General features: G+C 41.5%; 1 protein-coding gene across 2 annotated transcripts; it reads right to left on the bottom strand.

The window, feature by feature from the left end:
- Positions 1 to 342: 342 nt before the first annotated feature.
- Positions 343 to 13,621, bottom strand: fbxl2 (F-box and leucine-rich repeat protein 2; the record flags this gene model as incomplete). 2 transcript variants are annotated; one of them, XM_079231874.1, is made up of 14 exons in its annotated part: positions 13,499 to 13,621; positions 8,663 to 8,724; positions 5,766 to 5,820; positions 4,923 to 4,997; positions 4,532 to 4,626; positions 3,828 to 3,992; positions 3,305 to 3,431; positions 2,360 to 2,434; positions 2,111 to 2,241; positions 1,748 to 1,808; positions 1,586 to 1,630; positions 1,182 to 1,238; positions 846 to 1,058; positions 343 to 450 (listed from the first exon to the last, which is right to left on the bottom strand). In XM_079231874.1, exons 1-14 carry the CDS (start codon positions 13,526 to 13,528, stop codon positions 343 to 345), a joined length of 1,299 nt encoding a protein of 432 aa, XP_079088000.1. In that variant the 5' UTR covers positions 13,529 to 13,621. The 2 variants fall into 2 exon arrangements, with proteins under 2 accessions (XP_079088000.1, XP_079087999.1); XM_079231873.1 differs by having other exon boundaries at positions 846 to 1,238.
- Between the last annotated feature and the right edge of the window lie 2,689 nt (positions 13,622 to 16,310).

Below are 16,310 nucleotides of genomic sequence, written 5' to 3'. Positions count from 1 at the left end.
AGCAAGATGGAGTGGAGAACCTGTTTCTGTCTTTAAAGTGAGAGAGAGAGAAAGAGAGAAAAAGAGAGAGAGTCCATCCATGTTGTTTCCACCCGCTCCTCCACGCCCAAACCCAGGACTGCTGCAATCCTTATTGGGGAGCAAGAGGAGAGAGGAGGGACGGGTTCAACTGATCAGGGGCAATCAGTCTATCTATTGATCAGTGATCAGGAGCAGTGAGTGGGTCCAGCCCCTCCTCACCCCTACACCTACCCCAGTCCCTCCTCCTCCCCCCAATCCCATCAGCCCATATCAGAGCAGCAGGACCTGTAGACAGAGGTGGCCCCCCCTGGCCCTCCACTGTCAGAGGATGATGCAGCAGCGGCACAGACGCTGGCCACCTCCATGTACAGAGGGAGGGGGTGTCACTGGGGCAAAGTAGGCGTGGACTTTGATCTCTGGGAGGTGGGCCTGTGTAGGGAGAAAGTGTGTTAATACAAAAAGGTATACAAATACAGAAGAAAGAATATCGACAGGATTCTCTTCTGTGTCCAGTCAACTGTTTTGGGAAATACACTTATTCGCATACTTGTTGAGAGTTAGATGAGATAATCAATACCACTTTTTCATACTGTATGTGAGAGTGGTTTTCATTTCTCATCCAATTTACTGCAAGAAAGCAAACAAGTGTATTTCCCAAAAGGTTGAAAAAGTATAAACTACAGCGAATAATTTTACATAAAATAAAGTAGAGAATAACTGAGCAGAAAAGTGATTTTAAGAACAGCCTGATCTAATCCCCAACAAGAGCAGAGTCTACGTAATCAAAAACAGCCTTTATCCCCTCCCCCATGATTTCCACCTACCCGAATGCGTTTGATGCCAGCCCTGGTGACTTGCTGACAGTCGTAGAGCTCAATGCGCTCCAGACGATGGCAGCTCTTCAGGTGCTCCAGAGTCACGTCAGTGATGAGGGGGCAGTTATCCAGCTCCACCACAGTGAGGCGCTCTTGGCCACAGCTACTGCTGCTCAGAGCTCTGATGCCATCATCTGTGATCAGCTCGCAGTGGGACAAAGACTGTCCGGGACACAGCAAACCAGGTAGAAGAAACACAGATGGATGGATTAAAGCTCCACATGTATGCACACGGGATGAGGTCGAACCTGGTGAAAAATCTGAACTGCAAGTGTAAATGTTTACCAGTGCTTGCAGGCGAGGGCAGTGGATAGACAGCTGAACCAGAGTGTTATCTGTCACCTGAGGAGGGGACAAGCTTGATTAACGAAGTGTTCTAACAAGTCTGAAGACAGTTAATTCACAGTTTGAGAAAGCATGTTTGTGTCTGGTTTTGTTTCCGTTAAAAAAAAATCTCCAGTGTCCTTCCTTTCACTGTCATCCTCTGCTGTTTGTCAAAAACTATTTCAATATTAAGTCATTGGACTGCTTACTCTCTCTCATGGCCGGAGACATCCCCTGCCATGCACACAATCCTGTGTGTCTGTTTAAACAAATCGATCAAAGCCAAGAATAATTCCAGATTCAACATAGGTAAATACCATGAGCATGATAGTGGGGATAAATAAGAAAATAACAAATTCTCTTACCAAAATACATTCTTCTAAGTCCATTTTTTCGAGCTCGTGACAATTCTGTAAAGCAAAGCAGAAATCATCCAACGTAACTCAGAGATATTGAGGGGAAATGGGTGACCCAAGAAAAGGTTCACGAACGAGAAAACAGGACAAAGAGAGCAAATTGAAACTCACCCTGGCCAGCACAGTGAACCCAGCATCTGTAACATGGGAGCAACGTGCAGCTTCAAGGATCCTGAGAACACAAACGCAGAAAAACACAATGTGTAAAGGCTACCTTTTCAGATCGTAATCTTGTCTGTTCAATCATTTTTTTAAATTTATTTCTAAGCTTTTTTGTTGCGCTAAAGTGACTGCTCCTGTCTCTCATGACCTTTTCATGTTTTCAAACGCTTGGAAGCACAACATTACAAATACTCATGTTGATTCTAGACCATTTTTGGGAATTGACAGTAGTCCCACTGCCTGAGCAGCTTTGCGGATACTGAGCTTTTGGATTACTTGTGAAGGACGGTGGGACAAGTGTGTTTTTCTCACTTTAGTCTGGGACAGTTTAGTCCCATTGCAGTAAGGGAGGCATCAGTGATGTTACTGCAGCCAGACACACAAAGGATCTGTAGCTTGTGGCATCCTCGGCACAGACTGACGAGGCCTTCATCAGTTATCTGCTGGAGGCAACAGAGGTAGAAGAGAAATTACAAAAACATGGCGGCATACGGACGCATCCATCATGCATTATCATCAGTCGGCCCCTCCCCCCATCCCACAACCACATGTATGTCTTACTGTGCAAGACTGCATATTGATGGTGGTGAGTTCTGGGCAGTGTTTCTGGAGGTGTTTCAATGCTCCATCTTCCAGCTGGGTTAAGATTAAAAGAATGCACAGTATTGTTAACAGCACACCCGGATCAATCCTTTATAAATGTGTCTGGGTTTTTGTGTGTTGATGGAAGAAACATTTAATCAATTACATCCTCTTTTTCCAATAAGTTAAATCAATTCACGTGTGACTTTCCTAAAAAAAATGATTCAAGGGGGTTTCCTGGTATTTTTCCAGGCATGAAAAATAGACTAGACTTTGGTTAAAAACAACAACGACTGAGCACACAGCCGTAAGAAAATATTGGCCCTACTGAGACAGCAGAAAAAGAAAATGCCAGCCTGACACAAACCACTACATCAACAAAAGACCAACCAATACGATTATGTAAAAGAAAATCCCAAATTCCATGGAATGGAAAATTTACTGTGTTGGGAACAGTAAGTAGAGAAAAGGGCAAAGTTCTCCTCAGAATGGCCTGCTTCAATATTTCAGCAGTGGGAAAGAAGTGTGGGGAATGATGTTGTTTGTTTTTTATCCTAATAATATGGGATAATATACATATTTGTTTTGAGTTTACTGTATTTCAACCATTTGTTTTTAGCATAGTGGATTTGAGCTGTCTTTACCACCAGAAGACCCTGTTTACAGGAAACTGCAGTCAACAGTGTCCTCTAAAAGCAGGTAACACATCATGTAAAAAAGCACAGGCAAATAAATCTTAGTATTTTCTTGGTCTTTTTTTGTGGTCTTTTATGATATTTGCAAAAACATAAAAGTTGAGTAAGTATTGCATTTCAAAGACCATATTTCAACGTGGTTTAAAAAAGGACTCTGGAAATGGTCCAAATGCATAAAAAAATAAGAAGAAAGCCTAAAATGCTAATTGGAAGAAAAAATAATTTGTACCTGTGTGCAGCCTCTGAGGAAGAGAGCTCGTAAACCAGTGCAGCCTCTAGCCAGAGCCTCAATACCATCTCGTGTGATCTGGTCACACCATGACAGGTTCAACATCTCCAGCATTCTGCAGCCGTCACTGAATATCCGCACACAGTGAAGATAAAAACACACAGGATATGCGACGATGAAGATATGGCTTCAATGGCATGAGGAACACCAGAACAGTGATCACTTTTAACTTGACGTGTTGGACAATCTATTTTGTCTTTTCTACGTGTGTATTACATATTTGTATCTGTATATTGTCACTTGTAATGTTCCTGCCGAGAGACTTTGGATGTTAATTAGCATTCTCGCTAACTCGCTTTTATACTGATGATCATTACCGTGCTCTGTCTCTATCAAATACACAAGTAAAAGAAAAGAAAAGTCTTGTATTATATTATATTATTACATATAGTGTGTAAGGAGGAATTGAAAACAAACTTATTTAAGGAATAATAGGGGTTATGCTACATGGCAATAGGGTTACCTTAGGGCCTTGAGGGAGTGGTTGCTGATGGACACACATGAAGTGAGATCAAGCTGCTTGAGTTTGTAGCAGAACTTGCTGAGGCTGAGACAGGTGCTGTCTGTGATCTTGGTGCAGCCGTTCAGGTTCAACACTTCGATGTTTCTGCAGTTCTGAGCAAATGTCCTGGGAAACAGTAGCGAGGGAGGAAGGGAATTACTCAAGAGTCGCCTCATTGAATAAATAAGAAGTCAGATGCTCGGAGTTGCTTAGGAGCTAATTAACAGAGTAATCTAAAGGCCCTTGGGAGGTCGTTGTAAAGCTACTGTAGCCTTCCTTTTTTACGAAAAATGTACTCTCTAAAGAACAGCTTGTACTTTTTAAAACAGTTACGTGTAGAGGTGGCAGATGGCTTCATGTGAAACCATTTAAATTAACAGATCAAGAGGTAGAACAGTTTCATGTAAAAAAAAAAAAAAGACACCCCTGATGTTGTTTAGTTTTAATGTGTGTGTACACAGTAAAGTGAGATTAAATGGAATCAGAGTCCCCTGAGACTGAGGAGGCTCAAACTGCTTAAACATTGAATAATTCCACATGAACATAATCACTTTCAACAAAAACAGCGAGTAAAGGAACCAACAAGAGATGAACGTTTTGTAAAAGTCAAAGCAAGGGCACACTTATTATGTGAGTGCATGCCAAAGTGACAATGACAATCTCACTTCATGGAGGCATCTCCCACACTCAGGCAGCCCCGGAGGCTCAGCTGCCTCAGGAAGCCTCCGCAACGCTTCGAAATGTTTTCCACCACGCGACCCTGAGAGACAGAGAGAGAGAGATGGACAGATAGATGGGAAGAGAGGAGACTAATATGACTTGGGCCACATGACAGAGGATCAGCTGTGACGTCACAGTCGGCACCAAAGCCTAACGACCCAGCGTTAAGCCTTGTGCTGGATAATGCTACTCAACAAGCGCAGACACACACACACACACACACACACACACACACACACACACACACACACACACACACACACACACACACACACTCTCAAATACTCGCCATGCTTCCCTCTTCCTCCTATTCCCTCTCAAAAACGCACCCCTCACCTCTATGTCTGTCTGGAAGTTGAACAAGTCAATCTTCTGCCAGTTACTGCCGTCCAGGGCCAGGACATTCCACGCCTGAGAGGGAGACAGACAGGTTGTTCACAGAGACAGACATGTGGGTCAGACAGAGGTGAATGGGGACTTTGTTATAAAATGCGGGAGAAATTAATGAACTCTGCTTCTTTGTTCATGGAGCAGGTGCAGAAGCTGCTGTTTTCACGTCTTACATACATCTATAGCCGCTTTAATGTTACGATTTGCTTCTTTTCTCTGTTTTAGATCATTGTTAACTGATAATATTTGGGTTTTGGACACTTGAAGACCTAATGATGGGCTGTAGGACATTTTTACTGTTGTCTGATACTTTATAGTCATATCAAGACAGAAAATAGCCTACTGACCGACTTTAAAAATGATTGGAAATTTAGATACACGGAACACATGCATGAAGCTCAGCGGACAAGAGATAAACTAAAAGATTGAAAACCTGGAAGTACAGAGAAATAACACTTTCCTAAAAGAAACACGTTGGAGTTGTTGTACGAGAAGCAGCCACCACAGCCCTGCATTCACAGTGCACGTGCCATGCCCTTGTTATTATTCACAGATAGCTCATTCATAAATGGCTTTCAGCTGCAGTGCACTTTGGCTAAACAGCGGACCATCTACACTTAACCAGCAGATTGCACAATATTATAGACGTTGCTAGAGAACTCAATAATGGTAAACTGGTTTAAACGTAATCATAATATAGTTTCTAATTATATGAATCTATTCTTTTACACCAATGCATGCGTTAGTCCACAGTGGGTGGTTTGGAGGTGTAGAGAGAGAAGCGCTTACCTTGGAAACTTGGGCGCACCTACAGAGTGTAACCACATCTAGATAGGAGAATATTCTAGAAATAGACACAAAAAAAAGAGCATGAGTTTGTCACGATCACTCTCGGATAAAGAGCTCACTTGTTATTTGAATATCTTTCCTTTAGTGTGATTTAAGATATGTGTTTTTGTGTGCGTCTGTAGAAAGTGGAACAATCCCCCGTGGTGTTTGGTTGGAAGCAGGAGAGCCCCACAGACGGGCAGTGTTTGAGCTGTGGGGCGGTCAGCCACAAAGGGCTGCATGCAGCAGGCTACTGGGTCAGCTCAATCCATTAATCTACCAATGAGTAATCTCTGGCACAGACAGGCAAGGCCACAGACAGTATGGGACAGACAGACAGACAGACGTACATACATGTACAGAAGGAGCCACGTACACGAAACCTAACGCGTATACCTCGTCTGAGTTCCCAGTGATTAAACGGTTACTGCTCTTAAAGGGCCAATCTATAGAAAATGTGAGGTATTCAGAGAACTGTCATGGTGCCAAAGCTTTGAGTGCAGCTGGGGTCTGAATGTCCTTTTAACCCTAGGAAACAGGAGCTGGCCATTGTTTCGTCCATATAGACGCGGACAAAGGCTGTGTGTTTTGATGTGCGTTGGGCCAGGGCACGTTGGGACATGTCCGTATAATCTATACCAGAGTCTTGTATCAGGGAGTACATGCACACAATCGACAAAGCAATGCAAAAACACACACACACGAAGCGGACCAATCAACCAGGCGCTCATCGATCTCCCTTCTAATAACTGGTTAATGGCTGTGACGCTGATCATTGACTGACTGACTGTTTTAATCAAACACAATCTGACTTTCCATTATGAGTGCGCAAGAGGCATTTTACCGACCAGAAGAATTCTGTAATCATACTCAGAGGAAAGTTAGTCGGTCTGATTTGGTGAGACCTGTTAACCTATTTGACGTTTGCGCTCGATAATAAAAGCATAATGGTTGAGAAGAGCCCTGATGTTTTCGATGGAGACAGACTGTTGAACACAGATGGACTATACCTGTATCACTCACTTTTTCACAACAGGTAATATAATAGAGCAAATTCAGATGCCCGACGTCTGTGTTTTACTTTACTTCACACAAGAAAGCCCTGACAGACAGAACTGAAAATATGGATGTTGCCTTTAATTGCTTTCTCAAATTCTGCATTTTTTTCCTGACCTGGTATATAATGGGATTTTAATGGAGCAGAGTCCCATTTGGAGACAAAATGTACAGATAAGATAAGAGTCAAGCCTTCAGTCAAGCCTTTACAGGTTGCCTGTAACTCCAATCGCACATGAATTTGAGTGTTGTTGAGTGAAGGTGCTGTGTCAGGGCTCCTGAGTAAGAGGACCCTGAACCGCTCTGAACTCTCCGAGGCTTGTCTGTCAGACAAGGCTTTTCTATGACACGGCACAGTTTTCACAATGTATATCCATGCTGCATGGCCTAGACAACAGCTGTTTACAATGCACCACCTGAAAGGCAGACAAACGTGAAAACAAGCCAGGTACCCGGGCTCGCTCACAAGTGATACATTAAACATAAACAGTCATTCTAATGAGAAGGCTAATTAAACAAATTAACTAACTAACTAACTAACAAATATTCCTATGGCAACGTACTTGCTACTACATACAGCATGGGTCGTCCAACACCTTTTTTTGGGGGGCTCAGATCGCTTTGTTTTTCAGTTAGTTGATTAGTCAATTAGTTGATTCACCGAAAATTTACCAGCAGCTATTTTAATGATCCAATAATCCTTTAAGTTACGTTTCAAGCAAAAGTAACGGACACTTGTTGGTTGCAGCTTCTCAAATGTTTTTTGGTCATATCTACAAATCTTTGGGCTTGGGACAGTTGATCGAATAACAAAAGCAACACGAATACTTGACATTGAACTGCAGTTAATTTTATTGACAAAATTATTAATTCGTTAAAAATAAGTATAAGATGTAGCCCTATGTTAATGCCTGAAGAGGAAAAAAAGTGTCCAGTATTTTTTAAGAATAAAACAAAGAGTACTAATAATGCTCTACTACGTCTCGAGTAGTAGAACATTATTTTTCTTCTTTCCTTTCCCATTAATCATCTGATGACCACTTAGCAACCAACATGTTGAATTAATGAATATATACTTTATTAATCCCCAAGGGGAAATTTGGGAAACGTTGGTACCAATCCCTAGGCTGGGAACCTCTAATTTACTCTATACTCGTCTTTACAGAGATGCATAGTTGCATTATATGAACGAACTTGGGACAAGATGATGTCCCTTTCTGTGAGACATGGTGAGTGGGGATTACAAAATGAGAAATACAAAAACAAAGGGCTCCAGTCAACCCACTTTCCATGGTTAAAAACCAGATTAACCATCATAACAATGAGTCTTCCTCACATCAGATGTTGTGTAATTGTCTCAATATGACACATGTGACAGCAGATCATGTGTTGCAGCCAGCGAGTATGTGTTTCTCTGCCCACCAGTGAAAGTAGTGCTGGTGGTAATGGGTGTACAGGTAGTCTCTGTGGAGCACAGCTGAGCGAACAGAAGAGCACAGCATTGCGGAATTCCCCACCAGCTAAGACAAGCTATTTATAGCACACATACACAGACAAACAGTTTGCATTGGCCCAGGAGTGTTTCTCACTCACATACACACAAACAAATCACTTACGTGCAGCAATAAACAGTCCACCATCTGCAGAGATACATGCAGGTGCATCCCTATCACACACACAGCAGCCGTGTGTGTGTGTGTGTGTGTGTGTGTGTGTGTGTGTGTGTGTGTGTGTGTGTGTGTGTGTGTGTGTGTGTGTGTGTGTGTGTGTGTAGGGGTGAGGTTTCTTATTAAAAATCTTACCTAAGAAGAAGCTCTTTTGGGAGCTTCTTGTTAATGGGCGCTTCATCGCTGTTTGAGAACACCTGCAAAGACACAGAAGAAAAACAACAACAATGAATGTGTGTTTTAGGTGGTCAATAGCAATGATACAAAAAGGAGACACAAGCTGTGTGTACAATGGCAACAGAGGTCAAAACATAGAAAGCACATTATCAGATAACACAGAGAAAATACACACACACATATATATGTACTTATACAATATTATTTAGTTTTGACAACTCAGAATGTGTTTAAAGCATCAGTAAACATAATGTAAAGTAAGTCTTTTCTCATATTCTCATATGTACAGTTTGTTTTAAGTTGAACTGAAACTTCAGTAATATGAGGATTCAGCAGTTGGAGTTAGTCAAATTAAATTTCTATATTACAGAGTCTCTTTTAGTATGAAATTATACTATCCCTCCACTTCATCTTAGTGGTTTTACAGCTACTAGTGTAAAATAAAGGGAATTACATCCTTAAGCGATGCTAATAATAATTTGGCTTCCCACGTCCCCTCCTTCCAAAAGCTTATAATTCTGTTAGCCTGGTCAGCTTGTTGGCATGCTTATCTCAATTAGTCTACTCGCTGGATGTCTGGCCATCTGCTGACACACTCACACACTTGCAGGTGATTCAAGTCACCTCGCTGTGTGAAAAACAGAGGCAGAACATTCTAGATCAGGTGGGCAGTATTCAGCCATGAATTTAAATTGCGTCAAACACCCACATTTGCAGTGCCTCTGCAGACACGCATCCTGCCGGTGATACACTTGTTTCCTCAAAGGCTCAGAAACCGTATCTAATGAGGGGGGACTCCCCGCTGTTTCAGGCGCAAACACAAACACTGAAATGTTGAAACACAAAGGGGAGCCAGGGAATGGCACAGGAAGAGCAAAGGTTGATTCTGAAAACGTCTTGGCTCCAGCTATCTCCATAACAGATGCAAGCTCCTCGAAAGAGAAAGCAATAAAGAAGAGGGAAGATGGAGGAGCAGGAGACAGAGGCAAACAAAGAAATGGTGCTACAGTCTTACTTAGAGCGAAAATATGGACAAAAGTCATTATTAAAATCAGAGTGAAAAGAGAGGAGTGAGAAGGAGGGAGGGAGTAAGAAAAGGCCATTTGAGAGGAAATGGGGTCCAAAAGACAGGAGAGAAGGAGTTGGTCCAGTCAAGGTCCAGCAAAAGATTAACAAGGCTGGTTGGAATTTTTCAAAAGAAGAGCTTTGAAACTGACCTGAACCAATTCTTTAACCATATCCAATAAAAGCTCCAGGATACAGTTAAAAATGTTTCCATTATTGGTTCCCACATACTCATGTATTGAATAAACACATTCTCACAATCTACCCATGAGGGTTAGGGCCAACTACTTAATGAAGGAGCAGCAAAATCTCTGAATAAATGTTTCAGAATAAAGCCTTCATCACCATGATGTGACTTTAGGTTTCAGTTATATTTAGAATATGTATCAATTGAGTAATCTGAGAGTTAATTGTACAAAACGGTGTGTGCTGAATGGTAGGAAGAGACAAGGCCGGTCTCTCTAAAGCCAGAGGTGGCTTAGGATTTAGGACTAAATTTAGACTTAATTCCAAACCACCTCTGTAACACATCACTCACCTTTGATCTTTTCTCCATCGGAGTAGAACACCTGGTGTGCTTTATACACGGTGGCATAGTCCAAATCATCTTTTCATGATTTGGTTTAAATGTGCAAACTGAAACAACTTTTACTGTGTATCTAGTTGCTAGACGTTGAAGTGCAGATAGAAATTCTGACATTTCAGATTTCTGCTGAAACAATTCTTTCAGTCATCCAAATATTTGCTGGTTCAAGTCTACTGCTATTCTCTCTTTTATATAATGTTGTTCTACAAAATAGCCATTCAGATATATTTTGGAAATAACCCGATGAAAGTCTGTGCACCGAAACGTTATTATCAAATATCTCTGAGGGCAAATGAAGAGTCTTTTTGTTCTATATTGTTGGCCTACTGTTTTCTCCTACACACCTGTTGACCTACAGGTGTACTCAAATTCAGCTATTTTCATATCCACTGCAACAAATTATACTATACTAAATCCGTTTACTACAGAAAAAGCAGCTAATTCTCACATTTGTGATGCTGTAACCACAAAAAAATAATTGCATTTTTGTTTGAAAATGTACTTTGACAAATAACCTATTATAAAATAGTTGGACAAAATATTTTTTTCAGCCGAGTACCCCTTAACCAGTGCAAAGCATTTTTGGTTGAAAAAAGATGTAATACACAGCTCTGTGTGTTAATATAGAATATATACAATTCAGTTTATGAACGTTCACTTATATTTTATTGAATATTTATTAAATAACTATTTTTAAAGGATTTTTTAAATGGATGCTCATTTTAAATATGTTTATAAAAAATCTCACGTATCCCCTGGAGTGTCTTCATGTACCCACAGGGGTACACGTACCCTCATTTGAGAACCACTGTGATAGACTCATTGCAGCTCTAAAATCAATGTAAGATTATTGGGTTTTGGATTGCTCATAAAAAGCTTTCACTATTTTTTGTAGACTAAACCATTAACAAATTCATCTAAAATAAAAATCAATAATCAATAAATAATCGTTAGTTTCAACCCTATTTCATATGAATTTGATTTGCATGGCAATGGGCAGAAAGTAAGTGGTGTGTGACCCAAAGCCCGATGGAGAAGTTGCCGGGTGGAAAGGCGTGGACCCAGTATTTGGTGTGTGATCTCTGCCATAGTTCTAACACTATCCCGGCGAGGTTCATCTCTGGTACGCATGCTTCCTTAAAAGTATTAAAGTTATCCCGTCAGCATTCTGGTGCCCTCGTTCCCTGTGCAAGCAGTGCAGCATTCCCAAGCAGGGAGTTCCTCTCTGCAGTCATACTCCTATACCTAGACAGTGTAAAACTGGGTGGATGTGCAAATCTGGTTTCTGAACTTGTATTACGGGACAGAAATTGAACACATAACCCAACACACATAACTAATTTTTTCACATTCGCTTTTATGTCGCAACTCTAAACCGGAGCCATGCAAAAACTACAAGTGGGCTAGTTCCAGGTGTGTATTATAAAGCATCATCTCAGGTGTTAGGCTAGAATTCAACCCTACTAGGTTACTCTATTTCCCTCGTTCTCACACACAAAGCCCCACCAGCTGGTTTCCCACCACACACTGGTTTTCATCTGGGTCTAAGAAGCTTAAAGCTCTGTTGAGAAATCCACTCATCTAGCAACACACATCGTACCACCACCACCTGTTCTGTTCTCATTCACTCACACGTAGACACATATGTTCATACTGACAAGCTAACAGCGAGCTGAACACCTGACGGAGAAAGTCAAGTACTATCAAGTCAAACCCAAAAGCATCCCAACAACGTGAGAATCATATTTCAGATAAGGAAGGCTCACATGATTATTACCACAGGTTATATGCATGAACTGAAGGCATGTGACCTAAACTGCACTTCAAAAGCCTTAAAACTGTATGCAGTGGTGGAAAGTAACCAAGTAGGTTTACTCAGGAACTGTACTTAAGTACAGTTTTGAGGTACATATACTGCACATTTGTATTTCACGCTACGTTATGCTTTAACACCACTTTATTTCAGATGCAAATATTGTACTTTTTACTGCAGTACAATAATGTAACTTTGCAGATTACTAGTCACTTTGAAAAGCAACATTTTAAATACCAAGTATATAATCATCTTTTAAAATATGATGTATTGTTAAGGATTAAACTACACAGTAATAAAGGTATCTTATACCTTTTGGTGTTAAAGAGTCAGTGACATCATAGTATATATCATGAGTGCTGCGAATGACCATGTGTCCTCATGCAACCTTTCCAGGATCATTTTGCAGAAGAGTGGTAAACACACTCCCTTTTGTTTGTGTTGGAGCTTGGTGCAGTGGTGGAAGAAGTATTCAGATCTTTTACCTCAATATACCTCAAGGCAAACAAACAAAAGATTCTACTTACACAAATGTGTAACACTGACAATGCCTGCATTACACGTATATTTTTGATAGGTAAAATACATAAAACAAGTAAAAATGCATGAATGCAGGACCAGTGTTTTGTTTCTTTGCCTTGAGGTATATTTGAGGTAAAATCGGAATACTTCTTCCACCACTGCACTGAGCTCCAACACACACAAAAGGGAGTGTGTTTACCACTCTGCAACACTTCTGCAAAGTGATCCTGGAAAGGTTGCATGAGGACACATGGTCATTCACAGCACTCATGATATATACTATGATGTCACCAACTCTTTAACACCAAAAGGACCATCTGTAGTGTGTCCGACAGACACCCAAACCCCCGCTGGCACCTGTCATTCACAGGTATATAACAGGAGGTGCCACCGTGTCGTGTGCCAACCCCAAGGGGGTGACTAATTGAATGCTGTTCACTGCTTTTCTTGACAACATGACTCTCCGGCTGCAGCCCCAGTACCCGGCCTCATGTAACCCCAGCCTCGATGTGCCGACGATCCTCGGCCACAGCCCTCCTGTCCCGCAGTCCTGAGCTCCATGTTGTCGCTGTCTACTGTCGACAGGACAAGAACAGGATTTCGGATTACCCTTGACCAACAAAACGCCTCGGCTCCTGCCTGCATGTAAAATTAGGAGCACGGTCGACCACACACACACGCACACACACGTGCACACGCGCGCGTACACACACACACACACACACACACACACGCGCGCGCGCACACACACACACACACACACACACACAAACAGTTTAAGGCTGGTGGTCCACTCCCTCCGTCATACCTCGAACCGGCCCTTGGTGATACCGTTCATGTCTGCGGCGGCACGTCCCTGCTACACACCGCGCAGACACCAGTCAAACCGTTTGACGAACGCCGTTATTGTTGTTTTTGTCGCCGTTTTATTTTTGGTCAGCCGTAGTGTAGGAGCCGAGCTGGAGCTGGGTCCTCGCGCCCTCCCCCCCAGCCGTCAGCGAGGCTCCCGTCTCCGGGTCAGTGAGGAGGTGCTGGCGGTGAGGGCGGCCTGCGGTAACGTTATCGGTCGTGTTGTCTCGGAGACCAACGGCTCCCCAGCCCGTCTCATCACAGGGCTACCAAAATAACAATAATAACATGGACGGTCTGTCAAGTGACTTCACTTCCGCCTCTCCCTTCATCGCTCCAGCTCGAGTCAGCTGGCACCCAAAATCCTCGAAGTTTGCTAAAAACACACACGGGAAACGCTGAATTGACGTCGGTTGTCCTCTCTGACAGCACTCCGCGCGCATCGGGCACTCGCGCGGCGGTTGACACGGACGTTTTCCTCAATGTTTTCTTTTTTACTTGCGGGGAAGGGGAGGGCTTACGTGACGTCATTGCTGCGGGAAAAGCACGCGTGGTCGATTTGTTTTGATTGTGGGGTCTTGCGGAGATTTAGAGGGGGTGGGGGGTAATTACGACAAAGGGTCCTTTTTGGCCGCGTTCACCGTGGCAGTCACGGATATTACAGCACCGACACGCGACCTGACACGAACCCGGGGGTCTGATTAAAGGAAGGAAACACTCGCAGTCTGTGGACTCCAGATCCAGGAGCCAAGACTTTGTCTCCATTAGAGATGTGTAACACAGTCACATGAAGGCTTCAGCCTGCAGACACACACCCAAAAAAAATACTTGGACTGACTTCTCTGTCACTCCTGAATTAGGTCCAGTGCTTATGTATCAACAGTGTTTGAAAAGGAAATTCTTCAGTGAAGTACATCAATGTAAAAAATAAAAGTTAAATTCCTGCATTTTAAATGGTAGTTGATCATTATGATAAATGGCCCCTTTCAAAAGTGTTGTGCATTAGATTATATATTAGATTATGTAACATATAAAACATGAACATATGGGATTATGATCCCTGATCAACATGTGAGTAGCATTTGTATTGTAGTTTGTTGTAGTGTAGCTAAACTTATCTATGTTATGTGTCAGGACCTTTAATCTTCAAAAAAGAAGAAAACACACTCAAAGTTAAAAAGACATTTTGAGTTAAAAAACTAATTTCACACTTCTGTTCTGTTTTGAACTAAGTTCTGTTTTGAACTAAAATCACCTTGAATCTAAATAATAGTGCAAGTTGGGTAAGTAAACATAGGAAATATCCATACTAAAATGGCAGATTTATTGTATTAGTTTAGAAAAAATACTTTTTAGGAGAACATGTTTCTGAAGATGCTCATATATAGCTATGTCTGTCCAGGCTGAAATGTTTTCAATGCACTGACTTTGATTCACTTGTTTTAATAAAATTGTAGTTAAAATTACCTCCAGCGTATCCAACACAACAATAATGCACAATAACTTATTTTATTATACACGTGTGTATAACACTAAAAGGATCCGAGCTGCACACAACGACTTTACATTTTGATTTAAAATTGCATTTTTGCTGATAACACGCTTCTTCGATGTTGAACACAGGATGTTTTACTTTGTTGAAGTGCTACTTTTACTCAAATAAATGATCTAAATATTTTTCCCACCTCTGTAACCTGCAGGTTTTGCAGAGAGGGCTGCAGACATACCAGAGTTTGAGTTACACATCCAGAATGAAATATCTTCACAGATGTTCTCAACAGCCACCGCTAGAGGGCGATCTTATGCAATATTATCCATTCTGAACTGTATCGCTTATACATGTTGTGATAAGGCATCATTCTGAGATAAAAGGATGGAACATACCTGTGCCTTACTTGAGTATTTTCATTTCCTTTAATTTTATACTTCTACGTGTATATATATATATATAAGATCGTACTTTTAACTTAACAACATTTATCTGACAGCTTTAGTTCCAGATTCAAATTTGTAATATCTTTTCTATCCAGGTATCTCTAATTTCAGGGATTTTGAATTAGAGTTTTCTGATAAACTGAATGATAGAGTGTTCTTATATGGGTTGAGAAAACTCCTACTTCTTAAGATTAATAAACTATTTAACTCCTCTTAGAGCACAGTACTTGAGTAGATGCACATACTCTCCACCACTGCCTTCAGTTTCAGGGTCCTGGTATTGTGCATGCTTCCTAACTGTCATGTTGTCACTGACTACTGGACGCGTGAAAAGAGCCATTGTTAATGTTATTAGTAGCACAAGGCCTGTAAGAAAACAGTGTAATTGTCCCTCTCTAACAGGTGAGCCAGATGTCAGTCACACTCATACAGATCCTGACAAGAGGTCTAATTAGGCAAAGTGAAAACACCTGTGTGGGTGCAGGTTGATGCAGCTACAGCTACACCTGGTGAAATAGGATGCTCCTACCTTCAAAACCTTTCTTTTTGTCAACACTGTAACACAGGTGTAACTATAATGAGACAATTCACTAAATCATATTCAGGTGTGCTGGTTTCATTTTAGCCCTGCAACCACTGATAAAGGTCCGACATGATATTTAGAAAGGTTTGTTATTATTAAGATGCTACAAAAATAATATCTGAACATAAATAACAAACTTGTTTCTGGCATTTATTTGGACTATGAATTAAACGAAAAAAGGTCTTGAAATGCAACAGTCCCTTATTTTACCCGGGAAAGAGTTTTTGATGGCACGTTATTTCTTTAATTTTAG

The sequence above is a fragment of the Taurulus bubalis genome, assembly GCF_910589615.1.
Source record: "Taurulus bubalis genome assembly, chromosome: 16".
In the NCBI taxonomy this organism is placed as follows: domain Eukaryota; kingdom Metazoa; phylum Chordata; class Actinopteri; order Perciformes; family Cottidae; genus Taurulus; species Taurulus bubalis.
This window is presented reverse-complemented; position numbering and strand designations above follow the sequence as displayed.